This window comes from Anomaloglossus baeobatrachus, chromosome 4 (genome assembly GCF_048569485.1).
Source record: "Anomaloglossus baeobatrachus isolate aAnoBae1 chromosome 4, aAnoBae1.hap1, whole genome shotgun sequence".
Taxonomy (NCBI): Eukaryota; Metazoa; Chordata; class Amphibia; order Anura; family Aromobatidae; genus Anomaloglossus; species Anomaloglossus baeobatrachus.
In genome coordinates, this window is record NC_134356.1 from 638,063,683 (window position 1) to 638,082,005 (window position 18,323).

At 41.5% G+C, this 18,323-nt stretch overlaps 1 protein-coding gene across 1 annotated transcript in view; it reads right to left on the bottom strand.

Annotated features, from left to right (window-relative positions):
• BMP1 (bone morphogenetic protein 1) overlaps positions 1-18,323 on the bottom strand; it is a 161,456-nt gene that overhangs the window by 65,473 nt on the left and 77,660 nt on the right. The window contains exons 3-7 of the mRNA XM_075346448.1: positions 6,285-6,443; positions 4,871-4,988; positions 4,595-4,773; positions 4,256-4,361; positions 2,761-2,885 (exon numbers count right to left, since the gene is read on the bottom strand). Coding sequence (XP_075202563.1) covers positions 2,761-2,885; positions 4,256-4,361; positions 4,595-4,773; positions 4,871-4,988; positions 6,285-6,443 — 687 coding nt within the window. The remainder of the gene's footprint in view (positions 1-2,760; positions 2,886-4,255; positions 4,362-4,594; positions 4,774-4,870; positions 4,989-6,284; positions 6,444-18,323) is intronic.

Consider the following 18,323-nt stretch of genomic DNA (forward strand, 5'->3'; position numbering starts at 1 on the left):
GGAAATTTCCAATATTTTAATTTTTAAAAATTTGGAGTTAGTGACAAAAATATACAATTTTTTAGCAATACAAACAAAATAATGATTTAAAACAATAGGTCATTTTCTGATGACACATTCCCTTTAAGTATACCTGTTCTTTTCAGCAACACAGACATTTCTGGACACTGTACACATGTGGTAATTGCAAGTTCGGAATAATGCTGAACACATGTTGTGAGATCCTGCCAACTGGCCAGAGCACCGAGCGGCAGACTCCACGTCCAAAAAGACCAAACATAGGATTTCTTTTGGCTTCATTAGAGGCCGCGAGTGCAGCGAGAAATGAATACATACAAGGGCCAATACAGGTCATCCATGGTCAGCAACTGGCTGCGTACACCAATAATTAGGAGAGCAATGCACACCTTTATGGGGGTAGATAGGATACCATTACAACCTCTGCTTTTCTTGTTTTTTTTTTTAGAAAGTGGTTGTAACCTTCACTGTAGGGAATCTTTTATAACGCCAGGTCTCATCCATCATCCATGATTGGTTATTTATACATATTAATGTTGAATGGAGATTATGGATGTTGTAATATTAAGCTTCTGTCCTCCGTATATTTATTAAACCACTGTAATACAAACTGCAGCTGCATCCCCCTCCTCCTTTCCACCACTTCTTTAAAATTTATACCTAGCTTCCAAACATTTACGTTTTGTTCACACAATGGAAACAGTATGGCAACAAGACCCAAAAGGCCCAGACTAGTGATGGGCGAATAGTGCAATATTTGGGTTTGAATTACTTGTACGGAATACCTAGTACTATTCCAGTATTTATCACGACTAACAAACCTAATGCAAGTAAATATGGAATGTAAGCATTCTTCTTGGAGTTTCCCATTTACTTGCATTAGGTTTGTGACGAATACTGGAATACTATGAATAGTACGAATAATCCAAGCCCAAATATTTTACTATTCTCCCCATCACTAGTCCAGACCATTATCGACAGCCACTGTGAGCCTTCTAACCCTGCTCCTCTGCCCTTGATCTATTTAAATGACATCAGAGACGTCGTCTACGCACCTTTCATAATCTTGCACTAGCACCGTGGGTCAGAGAGCCAGGGCATTCTTTAATTTAGAGAAATCGATTGAGTGGATTACGCATGCCCTGGTCTTCCACTGTGCAGGGTATGAGCTGCATGGGCAATGTAGAGGACCTCATCCACATCAAAGGCTAAAAGGGAAAGCTGACACCTGGCGACGAACATGATTTTGGAACACTCATTAAACTGAGCAAGGCTCACTAGCATATCAAGCATGTGAGATCTACAAGATTTTAGTTTTGGGTGTTTTTCTTTTTTTTTTTTTTTTAGAAAAAGGGAACCAGTTACCAGATTTGGCGACTATAAGCCGCAGCCGCCTCCAGTGGGCTCTTATATACAGCATTCTATCATGCTGTATATAAGAGCCCAAGCCGCTGTGTAGAATAAAAAAAAAAAAAAAAAAACTTATTATACTCACTTAGGGAGCGGTCTGGTCCGATGGGTGTTGCTGCTCTTGGTCCCGCACCTCCTCTCTGAGGTGATTGCTGTCCTTCTGAGGCTCGTGTGCATGACGCGTCCTACGTCATCCATATAGGCCGGCATTGAGGTCCTGCACAGGTGCACTTTGATCTGCCCTGCTTAGGGCAGATCAAAGTATTGTTGTGTGCATGCACGGGCGGTCTTTAACCTTTCCTCGCGCCTGTGCATTACAGTACTTTTATCTGCCCTCAGCAGGGCAGAGCAAAGTGGGCCTGCGCAGGACCGCAATATCTGCCTGTGTGGATGACATCATGGACACTGGGCTGGATAGAAGGAAGACAGAGATCGCAGTAGAAAGAAGGCGCCGGACGGCAAAGCGGCGGCACCCAATCGGCCCGAAGAGTAGCGGCACCCAATCGGCCCAGAGAGTGGCGGCACCCAATCAGCCCAGACCGCCCCATAGGGGAGTATTATAAAAGTGTTTATGTTATACAGAGCGGCCTGGGCTCTTATATACAGTATTCTGGAATGCTGTATATAAAAACACTCAATGGTAGTGGCTTCGGCTTATAGTTACCAAATCTGGTGACAGGTACCCTTTAAGAGGTACTGTATGCCATGTTGCAGGGATGGAGAAAAAAAATAGGTTGTAAGGAGTAAGCCTGATGCAAAATAAAAAAATAATATTAATAAAAAAAAGTACAGATGCAACACCATAGAATCATAGAACGGTAGCGTTGGAAGTGACCTCCTAGGCCATCTGGTCAAACCCCCAAATAAAAAGCTAAGGAGATCTCTTGGGGGAGGACCCTTGCTGGTGGTAATTGTCAAAATCTTCTATTCCTTCTGGACAAGATGGGGTTACGCACACAGTACACAGAGTAACAGCCCTGGCACGTCTAAACACCGGCTGCTGCAGACACATCGTTCCTACAGTTGTCAGGGAAACTTCCACAGAGAGACATAAAAACATCTTGTACGGGGCATGACTGATGGGCATGAGGAGCGAGAGAGACTGCCGGGCAAGACCGGAGGAGATGCCAAGAACAGACACAAGGGTGAGAAAGAAAGCCCACGCTACCAGCGACGAACGCGACGGGGAGCCTTAATCAAGTGCTCTCTGAAAAACACTTCACAAAAGGGAACGAGTGGTTTAATCAAGATGGTGAACGGTACATGATTAGTTTGGCACAACCAGTCACAGCCCCAATCTGCCGGCAGGAATAATATATACACATACTGTACCTGGACACTGGTAAAGCTTCCTGGCCTGTGCAATATCGCCAGCACTGAGTCTCGTTCTTTGTCCTATCGACGGTTTTACTCCATTGACTTTATATCTTGGTTCAATTGTGTCCAAGTTAATTCCTCTGCAAATAACCCAGAAATGAAGATTAAGAACCCTTCTGGATCTAAGCACTTTGATTTTCTGTTATGTTTTACATAAAAAAATCTTCAGCTTTCTAATTTCTAGAGGTCTTAGACCGGGAATTCAAAAGTTGGCACATAACGGAACCCAGACGGATCCCATAATAGTCAATGGGGCCCCTCTTTTGTTTACCACAATAATACCGCAGATATGTGTTAGACATTGATGGAATTCCCAAACGTAAGTGTGAACTCAGCCTTACAGCTGTCAAGATATTCTTGTTAGTAGGATGAGACTAGATTATGACCTCAACTGCGTTGGCCACATGAATATAATGCCACCATGATTGGGCACACTGATAAATGAGTAGTCAGTCGTCTTCATGGTTTGATGTACAGTGAATAGATAATATGTGAACTCAGCCTTACAGCTGTGAAGATGTTCTTTTTAGTAGGGTGAGACTAGATTATGACCTCAACTGCGTTGGCCACATGAATATGATACCACCATGATTGGGCAGACTTATGACTGTGTGCACAATCAGTCGTCCTTGTGGTCTTATCTCCAGTGACTAGACAAAATTGGCACTTGTCCTACCCAGTGGCGGACACAAACAGAAGAGGCCCGCTGTGCAAGAACAATATATGGGCCCTTTTAAGCCCAATAAGTTATGAAAATGCCCAATTCCACCTGCTTTGGAGGGTAGGAGTGGGCCTCCACATTTTTTGTCCCACAGTGCGGCTACGCAGGTTGCTTCAATGATATGTCCGCACCCGGTCCTACCCTTAGTCAACTGTACAGCCATATACTGCCAATAAATATTATATATAGAAAAGCACAGTCTCTTATTACATAACACCAGGACTGAGATCTCCCTTTTAGGTATAGAGGTCCATGGCTATGTCTGGTGCAAGTGCCGTACAAGAAAAGCATTCACCCAAATGAGGTGTGAACAAAGCCTTAAAACCCAATACCCTATAATCCAAGCAAAAGAGAGATTTATGCTTCTGTGTTCATCTCTTGGTTAAGTCAACATACCACAATAGGGGGGCACTGAAGTGCAGCCAATGCTTCAGTTATATGTTATACCCATCCATTCTTGTTAAATATTATAATTTTTTAATCAAGAAAGCAATGCAAATGTAATGGGACAACACATGTCTGCAGTACCAAACTACACAGTTTCTTGGTACTCTGTCGCCATTGATACACATAGCTCTGCATGAGAGCTGTAAACACAAATTTATAGAAATTTACAATCAAGATCATTGGCTTCATTTTTTTGTTACTTTGATAAATTAGTTGGGACTGCATAAACCCCGTTTATTAATTTTATAAAATTAATTTCTTCAAGGATTAGACAGTCCTCACCTAGAAAAGGTATTGCGAGCATAGTGCATGATACTGTCAAAGTCATAAGTTTCATCTAAATAGTTAACTTCTTCTGGCTCCATTTTCAGGAAGTTATACTCCTGTCCTGAGGAAAAAAAAGTCAGTTAGATCGATACACATGCAGATTATCCTGCCACCAATAGGAAAAAAGCAGGTGATAGGCCCCACCCACGAGGAGCAAGATTTCACAATTTTTTTTTATATTCTTATTACTTATTTCCTTGCTCCACCTTTCATCATTAGTGGTTTTCTTATGTAATATTGGATACACCCTAACAGTACAGCCAAAAATGCACTCAGATAAATCTTCTCTAGTACCCGGCTGAATGTTTTCACGGACGATCGAAACATGGTCATCTCGGTCCGGTCTTGTGTGTTCATGCCAGAATCCTATCACATGCCCCAATTCATGAACAACAATCCCAAATTTGTCACAGTTTTTTCCAATGGATATGGCTTGTGGTCCTGCCCCACGTCGACCTACGTACGAGCAGCATCTGGAGAAGGAGATCAAAAATAGTACCTACAATTACAAAAAGGACATTTTACAGTAGACAGCCGGTTTCATTTTAGGAAAAGGTATCAGGATATTACCCGCAGGGTCTGTAGGTGAAGACTATGTAACTGTCCTCCTCCGTCCTCTCGACAAAGGTGACACAGACATGCTTTTCCCAGTGTCGCATGGCTTGTCTGAATATTGCTTTCTGAGATCCTGCAAAGGACAGCAATGATTATTTGTTTTTTTTTCTGAGCCTTTTTCAGTCGATTTATGAGCACAGACCACATTCAAAGTTGAATTTGCAGGGTAACAGAGCATATAAAATCCAACATTGGAAATACTTTTTTCTAAAATTAAATTGCAAAAATTAATATATATATATATATATATATGTGTGTATGTGTGCGTGTGTGCGTGTATATGTGTGCGTGTATATGTGTGCGTGTATATGTGTGTGTGTGTGTGTGTGTGTGTGTGTGTGTGTGTGTATGTATGTATGTATGTATGTATGTATGTATGTATGTATGTATGTATGTATGTATGTATGTATGTATGTATGTATGTATGTATGTGTGTAATATATATATATATATATATATATATATATATATATATATATATATATATATATATATATATATATATATATATATATATATATATATATATATATATATATATATATACACACATATACATACATATATATGCACATATATATAATGTAAGGGAGAATGGGCACCACCATTTTTATTGCCAAATCGATGTAGGGGGGCCTGCTTTAATTGTAAAAAGTGCAAAATTTCAAATTAGGCATAAAGTCAGTCTCCCAAATGCTTGGTTAAATTTTACTTTCTTACATACTCCTCAATCAGATCCTGGTGATACAGACTATTGTATCCGGATCTTAGACTTAGGCTCTAGGATACAGTTTATTTGTGACTGCAGATTTGTGAATATTTACAGGGCGTACAGTGTATGCTGTCAGGACTCTCCGATGCTTGCCACGGGAGCAGTACGTAACTTGCATACATGTGGTCACGTGCCGGCAAGACATGCGCAGCCTACAAGTAAACGGAGCAGGTCTTGAAAAGTCTAGTTGGAATGTGGCCAGAAGTATGCAAATTGCCCACTTGTGGTCACAGTCATCTGTTGTTGGTGAATCTTGACAATGTGCACACTGCGCACTGAGGATTCACAAAAAATAAACTGCATACTTGTGCCCAAAACCTAGACAGCCCATTTGAAATAAGTAATTATTACCAGTTTGGGACTGCCAGTTTTACTTTAAAAGACAACTGGGAACCACAGTGAGGGTTTTTCTAAAAAGCACTTATCAAAAATTAAAAAAAAAAAAAGTGTCCCTATTGCCATCCAAAAAAACAAAAAAAAAAAAAAAAGAAGAACCTGACTTTCTGGCAAACGTCAGGGTCAAATTTCCAGGTTGTGGGATCCTGACATGCAAGCCCTGTGATATTCTTCTATATCTAAATGGCTCCCAACACTCACCAGTGAAGTTCCCATTCACGACAAAAGGAATAATGCCGTGCGGCCATACTCGTTCTGGCCGAGAGGTAGCGGCTCGCCTGCCACGAGAGACCCGTCTGTCTGTCCTTGCACGTCTGCCTGTCCTAGACAATGAACTATTCCTTGCAGGAGGAGAAGACCCTGGAAGAAGAAGGAGACACCATATATTAGACAGGTGCAATAGGCGAAGACACTGACCGCTACAAAACAATGTAGTAAGAAGAAAAAAGTCGTGAGGTACAAAGGCTTAAAAAATAATCAAGGAAAGAAATAATGGAAAAGTGGTCACAAACCTGCTGCAGAACTACAACTTTCAGAATGCCCTGTGACACAACCTGTGTAATTCAAAAGGGATATTATACTAGCGTTCTCCTTTAAAAAAAACAAAAAAAACAAACAAACTGTTTTTTGTTAAACGCATTTTTTTTTATATTAAATACGCAAAGTTTGGTATTTAATGGCAATTATTTTTTTTAAGTTTTTCATTTATTTTTAGGTTTCTGTATTAAACTGAGCAATACGAAGGTTTCTTTTTGAAAGTCAAGTAGTGTTTGTTAAGGTCATCTTTTTGGGGTACATAGAACTTATTGTTTAAAAGGGGTAAATACTCAATCAGACACCCCCTTCTCAATCCCGATGTTTCCCCACAGTAAATTAATAACACTTATACTCCCCTCCGGTGCCAGCGAAGCTGCAGCGATGTCGGAACTCTCCCCCGAGGATACTGTGACATTCTGTCACGCGATCCCTGTGGCCAATTAGTGCTAGCTTCACTCTCCTCTCCTTCAAACAAAATCAGACATACAGAAGTAGTGAGAGCTGAGGCAGCTCTTACTTACTACAGATGTCAACTAAGTCTAAGTAAAGAGGAGTGAAGCCAGCACTGATTGACTGCAGGGATTGTGTGACATAATGTCACACGATCCCCAGGAGAGCAAGTGGAACTGCGCTTGCATCACGAGTATAGATGTTCTTATTTTACTGCGGGGAAACGAGGATTGAGAAGGGGTTGGCCGAGTAGTGGACAACCCCTTGAACTTTTTGGAACAATTCTGTGATTATTTTGAGGTCTGATCTTTTACCATGTAGTATAAATGATACAATAGCTATCTCATGGGTCATCACAATTAAAAAAAAATAAAATTTAAAAAAAAACAAAAAAAAAACTATACAAAATGTTTTCTACTTTTCAAAAATAAAATAAAAAAAAACAAAACTGTTACCGCATGGAAAACCCCATAGTATGTTTAATTTTTCCATCAGCATGATGGCTTACTTTTGCAAATTTTTATTTAATTTTTTTATCACTTTTGGAAAACATACCTTTAATATTTTTTATTTTTGCTTTTTAGGATTTTGATTTTTTTTAAACTGTTACAAATTCAGAATAAATGTGCTAATTTTATAGTATAAGTTGCTATATGTGCAGGGTCAAAAAATCGGTCGTAAGGAGCCCAGAGGCACCTGATGGACTCCCATTATCCATTCATCCTTTTCACACCTAGAATATTGCTGAATATCGGCAGAGGCTCTAAATGAGATGTTAACGCAGCCTTAGACACTGCATATTCAATGCCTGAATTCCAATGCACAGCAATATCTTTCCCGTTAAAAGGTGTAAATCCCAAACATTACATGACGGCCAAGAAATGCGGCCAAACACCTGGGACAACCGACCGTGACAGGATATCGTCATCACTCATTATTTTATGCTGATGAAGCAAATTGAGCACAATGTTTGTGTGCTCTGTTATCATCCTGCCATGACCTTGCTTATCACAACCGGATTTGAGGTCTCAGGACACCCTGTCCAGAAGAAGAATTTGTGGAATAGCTCTCTTTACAATACAAGTGCACATATATGTAATATATTATATATACAGCTCTGGCAAAAATTAAGAGACCACGTCCAAATTGTCAGGTTTTCTGATTTTTCTCTTTATAGGTATATTTATGGATAAATTGTAAATTGTTCTTTTATTCTATAAACTACTGACAATGTCTCCGAATTTCCAAGCAATACATTTAGTATTTATTTTCTGAAAATGAGAAATGGTCAAAATAACAAAACAATGCATTGCTTTCACACCTCAAATAATGCAAAGAAAACAAGTTCAGAATAATTAAGAAACAGCAATCCTAATAATGTTTTACCTCAGGAAGAGTTCAGAAATCAATATTTTGTGGAATAACCATGATTTTTAATCACAGCTTTCATGTGTCTTGGCTGCTTTTCTCCAGTCTTTCACACTGCTTTTGGGTGACCTTATGCCACTCCTGGCGCAAAAATGTAAGCAGTTCTTCTTTGTTTGATGGCTTGTGACTAACCATCTTCCTCTTGATTACATTCCAGAAGTTTTCAATGAGGTTCAGGTCTGGAGATTGGGTTGGCCATGACAGGGTTTTGATGTGGTGGTCCTTCATTCACACATTAATTAACCTAGCTGTGTGGCATAGCACATTGTCCTGCTGGAAAAAAAAAAAACAGTCCTCAGAGTTGGGCCTGAGCAGAAGGAAGCAACTGTTTTTCTAGGATAACCTTGTATGCGGCTCGATTCATCCGTCCTTCACAAAGATGTTTGTTGAATTTTCTTTACCTAATTTTAAGCTTTGCCCAACACCTGGTCGTCTAATAGTTAGATGGAGACCTGGAGAGGCGTACAAGCCACAGTGTTTTGTACCCACTGTTAAATTTTGTGGAGGATCGGTGATGATCTGGGGATGCTAAAATTGGGCAGGTTAATCTTTGCGAAGGACGTATGAATCAAGCCACAAACAAGGTTATCCTGGAAAAACAGTTGCTTCCTTCAGCTCAGGCAATGTTCCCCAACTCTGAGGACTGTTTTTTTTCCAGCAGGACAATGTGCCATGCCACACAGCTAGGTCAATGTGTGGCTTGACACCACATCAAAAACCTGTCATGGCCAGCCTAATCTCCAGACCTGAAACTCATTGAAAACTCTGGAATGTAATCAAGAGGAAGATGGATAGTAACAAGCCATCAAACAAAGAACTGCTTACATTTTTTGCACCAGGAGTGTGATAAGGTCACAGAAAAGCTGTAAATGTATATTATATATATTTCAATGAGCTATGAATTTTATATAATGCAAATGTTTTAGGCAGGTGGAGAAAAAATATCCTGTAAATTAAGAATGCTTCTAGAAGTGGAGCCAGTTTAAATTTATCATGTAACAAACTGCAAAGTGAAAGAAAGATAAAGAGAAATCTAAGTCCAATCAATATTTGCAGTGACCGTTTTTGTGCCATCAATTTAGCATCAATTTTTCTATGTACATCTGTCACTTGAACAATTTTTTGCAAGAATTCTGCAGGAATGTTGTTCCAAACATCTTGGAGAAGTTAACCCAGACCTTCTGTGGATGTCGCTTGTGCAAATCCTTTTGTCTCTATACTGAACGCATGAGGAAAACAAAAAGTGCAAAAAGCCATGGAAAGTCATGACATCAGCCGAAATCTATCAGTAATTAGAAAGCAATCCTGCACCTTACTGAAAAATAATATCAGCCAGTTCAACTGATGGCTTATAAAAAGGAGTATCATTACAAAGGTGCCACACAAGAAACATCCCATGGCGGGGAAAAGCAGAGATCTGTCTCAAGACCTTAACATTATTGTTGCAAAAAATAATGATGGCATTGGTTACAAAAGAATTTGTAAACTATAGAAGGTTTCAGTGAGCTTTGTTGGAGCCATAATCCATTCATAAATGGAAAGAACATAAAATTTCACCATGACCAGATGCTCCCTGAAATTTTAAAGACAGAGGAGTGAAAAGAATTATCAGACAAGTTATTGAAAAGCCAAGAACCACCTGTAGAGAGCCAGAGAAAGACTTTGACACAATTGTATCTGCTGATTCCAAGAAAACAATAAGTAATTCCCTCGCCTTCCATGGCCTGTATGCACGCTCACCATGCACGACTCTATTGTTGGACAAAAACCATGTTCAAGCGCGTTTAAAGTTTGCTCAACAACATTTAGACAAGCCTGTGAAATACTGAGAGACTATACTCTGGTCAGCCGAGACCAAAATTGAACTCTTTGGATGCCATAATACACATCGTGTTTGGAGGCCAAAAGGCGGCACTGCATATCACCCAAATACACCAAACCAACAGTGAAGTTTGGAGGTGGGAACGTCATGGTGTAGGGCTGTTTTTTTTTGCATAAGGCACTGGCAAACGTCTTATGAATGAAGGACGGATGAATGGACAAATGTACCAAGAATATTATAGATAAAAACCTGCCACCATTTACCAGGATAATGAAGATGAAATGAGGATGGACATTTCAGCAAGACAATGATCCCAAATCCACAGTCAAGGAGACTCAACTGGTTTCAGAAAAAGAAAAAGCTGCTAGAATGGTCAAGCCAATCATCGGAGTTGAGCCAATAGAAAATCTTTGGAAGGAACTAAAGCTCAGAGTTCAAAGAAGGAGCCCATGAGACCTACAGGATGTAAACAGTGTTTGTGTGGAAAATGGGCCAAAATCACAACTGAGCAATGCATGCCACTAATTTCTCTATACATGAGGTGTCTCCAAGTGGTCACCAACAAATGGTTTTGTACGAAGTATTAAATACATTTCAGTAAGGGTGTTTAATACTTTATCCCTGCGTCAGTTCTCATTATTACAGATCACTAAATTTATGGACGTCTATTATTTAATTACTTTGCCCATGTGGATTGGATGGGTCTTGCCTACATCTGATAAGAAATTCATGTCAATAGCACCTTCAGGAATATATTCACTTAGAAAATTGGCGACATCTTCAATATTTATTTCACCCACTAATGTATAATTATATTATATATAGTACATACGAGGTTAATGTACTTTCCCCTCTTGCAGCAGCTATTTGTGAGCTAAATCCAGTATTTCGTCGGTCAATTTGCTAGGATCTTACACCATGAATTCTTTGAAAAATTGTAAAATTCATATTTGCTTCTGTGGTGTGTGGGCAACCTTGTACTTTAAGGAGTTTCACAGACAACCTGCATCTGTTTCCCTCTGTGCAGAATACAAACTACGTCATGCCTTACGTCAGCGATGACTCCGCATTTATAATGGACCATAGAGAATAATAAAAGGTTATGTATGATCACGTGACCATCTAGACAAGGAATGACAACCTTTTACTACTTGCTTAGATATACACCCGTCAGGTTCATGCATATTATAGGGTTCTGCGGATTCCATGCTCTATCAAAAAGAGCAAAGCTTAAAATCACCCAAGTGTCAAAATAAATAAGGATTATCTAGCCCAAATTTTCTGTATAGGGAGTGCATTTAGGGTACTTAGTTGACATTTGTTTGATCAAAGAAGCTTTGATTGTCTGTTAATGGCCACAGTGTGAATATGCACCTACACATTACACTTAGGGATACTTTGCACGCTGCGACATCGCAAGCCAATGCTGCGATGTCGAGTGCGATAGTCCCCGCCCCCCGTCACAGCAGCGATATCTTGTGATAGCTGCCGTAACGAACATTATCGCTACAGCAGCTTCACATGCACTTACCTGCCCTGCGACGTCTGTCTGGCCGGCGAACCGCCGCCTTCCTAAGGGGGCGGGTCGTGTGGCATCACAGCGACGTCACACGGCAGGCGGCCAATAGCAGCGGAGGGGCGGAGATTAGCAGGATGTAAACATCCCGCCTACCTACTTCCTTCCTCATTACAGCTCGGACGAAGGTAGGAAAATGTTCCTCGCTCCTGCGGCTTCATACACAGCGATGTGTGCGGCCGCAGGAACGAGAAACAACATCGTACCTGTCGCTGCACCGGCATTATGGAAATGTCGGACCCTACACCGATAATACGATAAAGACGCTCGTTAATTGTATCAAAAAGGATTTGCACACTACGATATCCACTGCGACGCCGGATGTGCGTCACTTTCGATTTGACCCAACCGACATCGCACCTGCGATGTCTTAGTGTGCAAAGCCCCCCTTACACTAACAGGTGTGGTGGCTCATGTTTTTGATTTTAATTTTAGTTCCCTATATTCTGTACTTGTGGGGGTGTTTTGGTTTTAGTTCCCTATACTTGTGGGGGTGTGCCTGTCCCTTTTGGGTGTGAACCTTGCCTAGTTAGCTTTTCCACGAGCAATTAGTCCTAGGTTCTTCTCTGCCCCATATTTTGAGACTTGTTGGCAGATAGCGAGGGGAGATACTTGAGTTAGGAATTATAAGTATTGATCAAATGGGTGTCAAACAAGTACTCTTGTTTTTTTTTTTTTGTAATATATATTACTACTGATTATTTGCTGTATGGATCTATTCATTGTTTTTCCTATTGGTAGTGTATGGTATACGGATTTTACTACAGATATGTTGTCGATTGTACATATTTTCCATCAAAATGTCACCAAATATAGTCCTATGTGTGAATTAAAACTTGACTTGTATTTTTATAACCGCTATACCCTCAAATTTCTGAGGTAGATTTGGTATGAGAATATTCCCCTCTACACACGCACACGCACACGCACACACACACACACTAAAATATTATAGAAACTGCATTGTGGTTGAGATTTTTGCTTGGTGCATTTTTTGCCACCACAGTAAAGAACATGTATCTGCCACATATTACTACACCCATAGTATTTAGGAGGTTGACACCTGTTGTGACACTATTCCATAGCCCATCTTTTGCCCTAAGCATCAAAGTCAACCAAGATTTGGACAGTTTCTTTTCTTCATTTACATATTGGCCACTGACTTAAATTTGGAGGAATCCATGTATAAAAAGTATCTCATCCAAGAAGAATCCCCTGCTAGATCTCTTTGGCACATAATCATATATTACAGCCTTAGGAAAATCCTCAAACAATGTAACTTTTATTTTAAGGTCTTCTTTCTTGTAGGCGCCACTTGAGGATATCTTGTATTTGTGCTGATTTTGCAAACTACAAATTGCTGCCTGTCAGCTATATCATATCCTTAAGAGCCACACTTCAGCGATAATCCCTTGTGTAGTTCGGCTCGCCAAGTACTCTTTATAAGATTATGCAGACCACTTTAAAGCTAGTCTTCTCCCTATACTCAAGATTAAGCAGCCCACATCTCACCAGGTGCCGAGGAGCTGCAAATCTGAGCATGTTCTGTAGAGCGGAGGGAAATGCGTCGTGCCTCTCCAGTCCCAGGATCACTAACTCCTCTTCATTCCTTCGTAACATGTAATGTTTCTTCTCATTCCAAGAAGGAGCCTCCTACTGTGGAAGGTCAATTAGAAGAACTCTTGGCTGCCCACTATGAGAACTGCTGACCCCGCAGCGTGACTAGAGAAATTAATGCAAGACGCAAGCACTATCCCACATACAAATCATTGGTGACAACAGTAACTAACCACAATGAGTATTGATATAGCCAAAAAATTACCTGTATATAGATAGTTAATAGACAACTTAAATGTAAAGAATATGTACCGGTCAAAGATTTTGACACCTGCTCATGCAGGGGTTTTTCTTGTTCATATTGGAATGTGCACATTGTAAATGTAGCAAAACCAAGATGGAACATGTCCAAAAAAGAAGAAAAGCAACTTGTGTTAAATCAGAATATGTGTTAAACATTAGGTTCATCAAGGTAACCCTCTTTGCACTGATGACCACTTTACACCTCTGTTTTCTCAAGCAGCTTCATCAAGTTGACTTGATGAAGCGGCTTGAGAAATATTCATAGAGTTGTTGATCACTTCTTGCCTACTTTGCCTTCCCTCTCCATCCAACGCATCCCAAACCATCTCAAAAATGTGGTTGATGTCAGGTGATTTTTTAAGCCATGTCATCTGAAGCCATGCTCTAACCCTCTCCTTCTTGGTCACATAGACCTTACAATGCCAGGTGGTGTTTTGGGTCATTGTCATGTTGCAGCACAAAACAATGGTCTCACTAAAGGTCATCCAGATGGGATAGTTTGTGGGTGCTGAATGCTGTGGTAGCCATGATGGATAAGTGTGCTCCAAATTTGGAAGAAACCACGAAGGGTGACCAGAAAGCACCCACACACCATCAAACCTGATGGAGGCTTCGTAGATTTTTCATAACAACCAGTCAGTGAAATGCAGCCAGTAGAGTGGAGCCAGTATCTAACTATTCGTACTCGCTATACTCGAGTACTGTCTAATACTTGCGTATTTGTTCCGAATAGCGTGTGCAATGCAAGTCAATGGGTGAAAACTCGCAAAGTAAGGAGTAACCCGAATTCCGTACTATTCGTGCGAGTAGAAAATAGTGCGGCATTCGGGTTACTCGTTACTTTGCGTTTTTCCCCATTGACTTGCATTACACATACTATTCTGAACGAATACACGAGTATTAAACAGTAGTCGTTGTGAGTATAGCGAGTACGAATAGTTAGGTACACACTCAACTGCAGCAGCCAGCACTAAAGGCCCCGTCACACACAACGAGATTGCTAACGAGATCTATTTACGCCGTCCCCCAACGCTCCATTTCATACATCAGGACGCCGCCCACTGCGCCCTAGGTTCCGCGCATGCGCCGTGCGACTGTGCACTGTGTCATCTGGCCAGCGCTTGCGCAGAAAGCTGGAGGCAGAGGGGAAAGCGCGGCCACGAGATTATGGGCGGGCACTTGCTGATGCAATTACAGCGCCGCCCATAATCTCGTGCCTGCGACACAAGTCACCAGCGGTCTCTATGCACACAGTGCACAGTCGCACGGCGCATGCGCGGGACCTAGGCCGCAGTGGGCGGCGTCCTGATGTATGAAATGGAGCTTTGGGGGACGGCGTAAATCAGCAGGAGGGACAGTAACGGACACCAGACAGCCCGCCCCTGTGGATAATTTACAAGAATTGCATACCAAAAGGTACAACTTTATAAAGTATTTAATTTGGTTTAAAAGGGGGCACAAAAACTATAGGAACCTTACTAGAATGCAGCCCAGGAGCTGCAGAAGGGAAAAATTTTAGGTTTAAAGCTAAATTTCTGCTGACAGGTTCCCTTCAATGCAATCTTTAATACAGGATATACCGTACATTCTTCGGACGCATCACATACAACCGGAGGAAATGATGGAGCAGCAACGCTCACTTCCACCGGGCTAGGGTGATTTGTGCAAAGGAGGGGAGAATAAAGCGGATGCCGATTGATTGCAAGAAATGCATGACGTAACATCGTTAACGTAATCCCGGGAGAGACCGTGCCGATCTGTTGGAACGGTGACAGCAATGGAGGAGAAAATACATATTTTAAAAGGGGAAAACATACGGATTGAGAAGGGGTTGTCCAAGTATAGGTATTATCAATTTACATTTAATTGGTCCCTAGGTGCTGACACAAGTGGAAATGACTCGTCTCCTTAATTATATACCAATCTATTCTAATTGGGCTATGCCAGGAATCTAGACTGAAGCCCCCACGTACGCCTCCTTAGACTGGCCCTAAATAAATTTTATTAGTGGCGTCAGGACTTGTACTATAATTCCTCCAGGAACCCGGCATTTATCATCAGGTTACCGTTTGCCTAGCAATGAAAATACCAAGTTAAAGTTTCACTGCAATGGAAATATCCTACATCATCTACACAAGCCACTCAAGAAGTCGGTAACCCTATATCATTTCCCATAAACAAAAATGTATACTAATTGGGCTTGCAGAAAAATGAAGTAGCCACCAGTGCGTAAAATGAAGCTCATGGGCCCCGATGCAAAAAAATACAACAGGGACCCCAATTATTGCAAATCTTTAAGGGAACCTGTCACCAGATTTGGTGACTATAAGCTGCTGCAGCCACCACCACTGGGCTCTTATATACAGCATTCTAACATGCTGTATATATAAAGAGCCCAGGCCGCTGTGTATAATGTAAAAATCTCTTTTCTAATACTCGCCAACGAGGGCGGCCTGGTCCGATGGGTGTCGCTGCTCTACAATTCGGCACCTTACTCTATGCTGCGATTGCTGTCCTCCTTCGGCCCAGCTCAGTATGGATAACGTGTCCTACATCACCCACACAAAGCCGCATTGCGCAGGCGCGGTTTGATCTGCCCTTTTTTAGAGCAGATCAAAAGTATTGTAGTGCGCATGCGCGGGCAGACTTTCACCTTTTCTCGCACCTGTACATTACAGTACTTTGATCTGCCCAGACGTCAGATCAAAGTGTGTAAGCGCATGACCGCAATGCCGTTCTGTGTGGATGTCGTAGGACACGCCATCCATACTCAGCTGGGTAGAAGGAGGACAGCAATCGCAGCAGAGAGAAGGTGCCGTACCGGAGAAAGGAAGCCCCAGACCAGAGAGCAACGAAGCCAATCGGACTGGACCTTCCCCTATGGGAGTATTCTAAAAGTTATTTTTATGTTCTACAGTGCAACCTGGGCTCTTATATACAGTATTCTGGAATGTTGTATATAACAGCTCACTGGTGGCCGCAAATTATAGTTGCCAGATCTGGCGACAGGTTCCCTTTAATAGCATTAGTCTTTTTCATTAGGGCGATTGCAACCCCTGCACCTATTGCTTTTACGCCCCTTATAGCCACTGAATGTAGATGAATTGTGTATTAGGAGCATTATTGTGGACATTTTGTATAAGTAACTTTGCTTAGGGCAGCAAATGTAATTTTTTAATAGTATGTGTCCACAATATTGTTCCTATGCCATGGGCACCACAATGCACTTTTTGTAATAGTCACTGCTATGGGGAAGGGGGGGGGGCACAATATATATGGGCAATTATGTGTTGAAATGAACAGCTTTGGCACTGCTATTTGGCTTATACTGGTGGTTCTTGTACTGTGAGGCAGAGTCTGCTGGTGAGGCGCCCACTAACTGGTGACAGGGACATAACTATTGGGAGCTCAAAAGTTCCCTTTAGTCCATATGAGAAAACAAAATACAGTACTATTAAATAGCCATGATAGTTTGGGGGCCCAGTTGAAGATAGTGGGGCCCAGGGCAAAATCTACAAGGTTTACCAGTGACTGCTGGTGAGGTGACGCTGGGGAGGTCATTTTAACAGACTTGATAATAAGCTATATGGCAAGGCCAGGCCACCATTATGTTCTAGCTGGTGAGGCCCAAGTAGATGTAGTAATACCATGTACAGCTAATATGTTTTTAGATTGGCGCTCAAAACTCAATAAAAATGGTGTTTGTGCGATTCTACTAAAGAATTCAGCCCCTGCTTTACCTGCAACTATGTACTAAAAGCTAACCAACATGATTTTTAGATCGGTTGCTAGGGACACCTTGCCTAACAACCTTATAAATATTAAAAAACTCTAGTGTAGGCCTCATTTATCAAAACTGTCTAAAAGAAAACACTTGGTTGCCCATAGCAACCAATCACAGCACAGCTTTCATTTTATAAACTGCTGTGGTAAAATGAAAGCTGTGCGGTGATTAGTTGCTATAGTGATAAATCTGCCTATATTGCTTATCAGCAATTTTAGATTAGTTGTTAAAAATGTCTACCTTTTGAGTTAAATTGGCACAATGCTGGCAGCCGAAACTCAAGAAACAGTATGTCAACAGTTACTCTAAGCCAGAGGTCTCAAAAACTCTGCCCGCAGCCCTGAGGCTGCTTTTTGCAGCTCACAGACACCTAGACCCCATGACGATTGTGGCCCGGTACACGGGGCCGCCGCAGTCAGCACTTTCCTTCCGGTGAGTACAATTTGCGGCACTGTGCAGAGAAGCATGTCTACACATATCTTTACTAATGGCAACTGCCAGCCAATCAGAGGCCAGCAGCTTACGTGGGTGTATTCTGACTGGCCGGGGCGGCTGCCATTAGTGAAGATGTGAAAAGAGTAGTGCTGCATATCCTTCACCAGATGGAAAACGTTGATGGCGGCGACCTCGTGTAGCACACAACAATTGTCACGGTGGTCTAGGTACCTGCGAACTGCAAGAAGCAGGTAAGAGGACACCAAGGGAACAGAGGACAAGTGAGAAGAATCTTTTTTTTTTTTTTTTTTTTGCTTGTATGTAGACAACGTCACAACAGGGGATATT